This window comes from Sinocyclocheilus anshuiensis, unplaced genomic scaffold, assembly GCF_001515605.1.
Source record: "Sinocyclocheilus anshuiensis isolate Anshui unplaced genomic scaffold, SAMN03320099.WGS_v1.1 scaffold1064, whole genome shotgun sequence".
In the NCBI taxonomy this organism is placed as follows: domain Eukaryota; kingdom Metazoa; phylum Chordata; class Actinopteri; order Cypriniformes; family Cyprinidae; genus Sinocyclocheilus; species Sinocyclocheilus anshuiensis.
This window is the reverse complement of record NW_015552612.1, coordinates 132,777-138,306: the sequence shown is the minus strand read 5'-3', so window position 1 is coordinate 138,306 and position 5,530 is coordinate 132,777. Positions and strand designations below refer to the sequence as shown.

The 5,530-nt window shown below is 43.2% G+C and overlaps 1 protein-coding gene across 1 annotated transcript in view; it reads left to right on the top strand.

The window, feature by feature from the left end:
* The first annotated feature begins 1,889 nt into the window (after window positions 1–1,889).
* Window positions 1,890–5,530, top strand: part of LOC107665917 (acyl-CoA dehydrogenase family member 11) — a 32,435-nt gene continuing 28,794 nt past the window's right edge. The window contains exons 1-2 of the mRNA XM_016456980.1: window positions 1,890–1,985; window positions 2,753–2,985. Of these exons, the coding sequence (XP_016312466.1) occupies window positions 2,755–2,985 (231 nt within the window). The 5' untranslated portion in view covers window positions 1,890–1,985; window positions 2,753–2,754. The remainder of the gene's footprint in view (window positions 1,986–2,752; window positions 2,986–5,530) is intronic.

Below are 5,530 nucleotides of genomic sequence, written 5' to 3'. Positions count from 1 at the left end.
ACACACACACACACTCTCACACACACACTCTCTCACACACACACACTCACACACACTCACACTCTCACACACTCTCACTCTCTCACACACTCTCACACACACTCACACTCTCACTCTCTCACACACTCTCTCACTCACACACTCCCTCACTCTCTCACACTCTCACATTCTCTCACTCTCTCACACACTCACACTCACACTCTCACACTCACTCACACTCTCCCTCACTCTCTCACACTCCCTCACACTCTCACACACTCTCACACTCACACTCCCTCACTCCCTCACTCTCTCACACTCTCACACTCCCTCACTCTCTCACAAACTCACTCACTCACTCACCCTCACACACTCTCTCACACTCTCACACTCCCTCACTCTCACACACTCACTCACAAACTCACTCTCTCACACACTCTCTCACTCACACACTCCCCGCTCTCTCACACTCTCACTCTCCCTCTCACACTCTCACTCTCACACTCACACACACTCACACTCTCACACACTCTCACTCTCTCACACACTCTCACACACACTCACACTCTCACTCTCTCACACACTCTCACACACACTCACACTCTCACTCTCTCACACACTCTCACACACACTCACACTCTCACTCTCTCACACACTCTCACACACACTCACACTCTCACTCTCTCACACACTCTCACACACACTCACACTCTCACTCTCTCACACACTCTCACACACACTCACACTCTCACTCTCTCACACACTCTCACACACACTCACACTCTCACTCTCTCACACACTCTCTCTCAAACACACACACACACACACACACACTCTCTCACACACACACTCTCGCTCTCAGCAGTGGTGTCTATGGAGTGTCGCGACACCTCTTCGGCCCAGAAAACCTCATAAACACACAAACCTCATGGAATAACTTACACTAAACGCAAACACACAGTCCTGCGCATGTGACGCCAGGGACTTTAATGTCTTTTCAATGTTTTACGTGTTTGATCTGTTTTGTACATGTCTTCATGGACTCATCAGAAACCACAGTGACCTCAGGACCAGAAGAGACTTCGGAGCGCATTTATTACCTCCATTTTTATTTCAACATCAACCTCCATTTTTACGTTTTGTATCAAGTATATGCATAAATCTTAATGCTATTTTTATGGTGAAACGATATGTAAGAGTTTTATGTGCTGGGAGGATCATGTATTCTGCTCTGCTTTGGGTTTCGTATCTAGCATGTGCTCGCTTGACGCTGCATGAAGCTGCATTAAATGCATTGTGACGTTTCATGACGTGTCTTCTTCATTTATCCTTTCTTTTCATGCTTTATGGCAGGTACATTTAGACCGTTTCATGCTTTTTTCTTTTAGAAATATAACAATGTTCTGTGCCATTTAAATTAGGCCACTGTTGCAAGATCTTTAGCATCTGATGTACTCTGTAAACAGCATGCATCATTAATGAGCTGAATAGTGGCTCTGTGATGTTTGATGGAGGATCTGTTGTTGGATTCACTGAAGAACCTTCATCCACTGCACCGGTGAAGAATAAAAACCAATCTTTCTCTTAGTCCTGGGCGATAATCTGTCTTCATAAAAACTATGACTAGATTAAACTGGTACGGACTTCTTATTTAATCTACCCTTTATGTTCATTTATGTTCAAAGCTGTGTACTTTAATCAGTCATTAAAACTAACCACGTTATATTCGTGTGAATGTTTACCCTTCATCCTCCTCAGGGAGTCACCCTGAAAACAAGCTCTTAAATAGTCTTTGCTACACTTCACATTACAGCATTCACACACACTTCAGATGAAGACCTAAAACGGATTGATCGCAGAGGCGTCACTCACAGTAGATGAACAGCGCATGCGCCGGACTCGCGGCTGCGTTCACTTCGAAAGAATCGACTCCCTGAATGAATCTGATCCGAGTCGGTCGTCTCGGTTTGTTTGTGCTGTCTTGAGACGCGGAACACGCAAGATCGGTGAGCTGCTCAAGTATGCTACAAATATAGCCAGACACAGCTAAACTCTGCGCAAATACAGCTCGAATAAGCTGAGATATAGCGCACATCTCTGAGATTCAGTGCACGTTTAGTTTCTGTTTGAGAGTTGTTTGCGCTTATTTAAAGTTTCGTGTGCTTTGTTTGTGTACGTTTGCTGTGTTTTATGGTATTTTTTCTTGAAGTATGTTCGTATAAAGGTTCAGAGAGAGGAATGAGCGCTGAATGTTAGTAGGTGAGAGTTCACAGATCAGAGTCAAGTTCTGCGTCAGTCAGCAGTTTCACTGATTCATGCAGAGCTTTTTTCTTCAGCGGAATAATAACAAAGCCTTATGTAGATGATGAGATGACCTTTGACCTGCAGGAAGAGCTGGGTAACCTTGGGTAACAGACAGCTCTGTGTGAGTGTATGCGCGCGTTTTTGTGACAAATGAGGACATAAATTTGTATAATGACAAAGGTATGACAGGTATTACAAGGAGAAGGTGACTTTTCAGGACATTACCCCATGTCCCCACTTTTCAAAACGCTTATAAATCACACAGAATGGAGTGTATTGAAAATCTGAAATAGCACAAAGTTTCCTGTGAGGGGTAGGTTTAGGGGTAGGGTTGGTGTAGGGCAATAGAATATACGGTCTGTACAGTATAAAAACCATTATGCCTATGGGATGTCCCCACTTTTCACAAAAACAAACCTGTGTGTGTCTGTGTGTGTGTGTGTGTGTGTGTGTGTGTGTGTGTCGACAGTAATGGCAGTCCAGGTGTTTTGCCGGGGTCAGCGCTTGGCTCTGCTCATGCTCAGTAGGAGTGTGTCTCACAGCAGTGTCTCCATCAGCGAGCCGGACTCACACACACACACACCTGCGCCATTCTCCCGCTCCGCCATCGGGACCTTCTTCCAGGAGCGACCTCTGCTCACAAACCCCTTTACCCAGGATGCACTGCTCCGGGCCTACCTGCAGCGCCACCTACCTGATCAGGTACATCTCCCAGGAGTGTGTGAGCAGGTGTGTGTGTGTGTGTGTGTGTGTGTGTGTGTGTGTGTGTGTGTGTGTGTGTGTGTGTGTGTGTGTGTGTGTGTGTGTGTGTGTGTGTGTGTGTGTGTGTGTGTGTGTGTGTGTGTGTGTGTGTGTGTGTGTGTGTGTGTGTGTGTGTGTGTGTGTGTGTGTGTGTGTGTGTGTGTGTGTGTGTGTGTGTGTGTGTGTGTGTGTGTGTGTGTGTGTGTGTGTGTGTGTGTGTGTGTGTGTGTGTGTGTGTGTGTGTGTGTGTGTGTGTGTGTGTGTGTGTGTGTGTGTGTGTGTGTGTGTGTGTGTGTGTGTGTGTGTGTGTGTGTGTGTGTGTGTGTGTGTGTGTGTGTGTGTGTGTGTGTGTGTGTGATTTTTCACAAATAAAACTATGGAAATTAAATCACTGATCATCCACAACTTCAGGCAGTCAGTCAGTGATTTTCAAATGTTAATTAATAGTTAACAGTAAACAATAGATGGTTTTATAGATGGTTTTGTGTCTTGCATCTAGAAACATGGATCGAAATCTGCCATCAGATTCATTTGAGAAGCTCAGAGAGACCGTGTTTTTGTTCTGAGTTTTACAAGACAGTTTTAATCCGTTTGTTCTTCTATTCTGCGTCTGTGTTGCCAGATAACCTTGAGTGCAGTGACGTGTTTCAATGGACTATTAATAAACCTCATTAGAATATATGCTTGTCCTTTCAGCATGAATTTTATGAAAATACAGGGTGACAGCCAATCACATTCCCAGAAAAACATCTGAGAGCTCTGCAGGACGTTCAGTCGTCAGAAGAACCTTTCCAGAACATTCTGGATCTGAAAGACTTTCTCGAGCGCATTCATCCTTGTTTTATATTCGAGCGTTCATCACAGTCTGTGTTCTCCACAGTAAATCAGTGAAGACAAACACATTCAGGAGACACAAACATGATGGTAGATATGAGACTAAACAAGCACAACGATCCCTGTTTGCTCTTGTTGATGTGATTCATAAACAGATGTGATGTTGAACAGGTTCAGCTTCATTACTTTAGAGCTCGTGTTTTACAGCGCTTCATTTCTCTTTCAGCTGCTGCTGAGAAATTAAAGCCACTAATGGATTAATGAATGGGTTAATTAATGCGTTGGGGTTAATTAGTGAAGATAACAGGTGATACAAGTGAATGAGAGTCTGTAAAAACCCTCCAGATGTGAAGCTTTTGTGAAGGAGTAAGTGTGTGTGAACATGAGCTGGAGATGAAGGAACAAGTGAGATGATTGAAGAAGAAGATGTGATGCGATGGGAAAATGAGATAAAGAAAAGATGGAGAATGACAAGTTGAGAAAAGTGGGGGAAAAGATGAGAAAGGGAAAATGAAAGTAAGAGAAGACACGGTGATTGTGATGTTTTTCTTTTCTGGGAATCAGAATCAGCGGGTTTCAGTTTGACCTCTTAAGTGTGTGAGTGTGTCTCTCTCTCTCTCTCTCTCTGAGCGGAAGTTGAGTGAGTGGTTGCGAGACTGGGAGCGTGGTTTTGGTGTGAGTGCTCTTTTTCTCTCTCTTTTTTTTTCTTTCTTTTTTTTTAATGTTTTTTAGTTTTAAGATATTGGTTTATTCTTAGTGGTATAGTTTAAGTGGTTTATTTTGTGGTGGCGGCGACAACCGATGTAACCGGGAGTCATGCCGGTTCGTGGAGTCGGAGGCGTGGGGCTGGAAACGCTCACACGCCGACATGCGTTCAAACTTTGTCCGACTATAGACTGTTCTGTGGAAGAATGTGCTTTGGTAGTCGGGGAGATTGTTGGTTTTGATAGCATTAAATCCGCATCGAGAATGAACAATGGAGTTGTGATTTTTGTGGATAGTTTTGATAAAGTTGCAACAATTGTTGAACAAGGTGTAATAATCAGAGAGATCTTTGTTCAAGCGGTGCCGCTCGTCAATCCGGCAAAAAAGATAGTTTTGTCGCAAGTCCCTCCATTCATTAGTAATGAAATGCTAGAGAGGGAACTGGCGAGACATGGGCAGTTAATGTCTCCGATTAGATCGATTTCTCTTGGCTGTAAATCTCCGCAATTGAGACATGTTGTTTCTTTTAGAAGGCAAGTCTTTATGATTTTAAAGAACAATAATGAAGAGTTAAACTTAGTGTTAAAGTTCAGAGTGGATGATTATGACTACAACGTTTATGTAAGCTCAGAAAAAATGAAATGTTTCGGGTGTGGAATGGAGGGCCACATCATACGTTCCTGCCCAGAAAAAGTCACTACTGAGACTATTAATAAGAACATAGAACAGGGTGAGTCAGGTAGATCTCAGAGACAAAAGAAAAAAAAATCAAATTAATTTCAGGGACAAAAATTGGATAAAACAAACACGTTTCTTGAGCAAAAACAAACTGAACTAAAGGAATCTCAGGGCCTAAAACAAAGTGAAACAAATGAAACTCAGGGACAAAAATTGGATGAATTAAATAAATCTCTAGGGCAAAAACGGAATGAACTAAATGAATCTCAGGGCCTAAAACAAAGTGAAA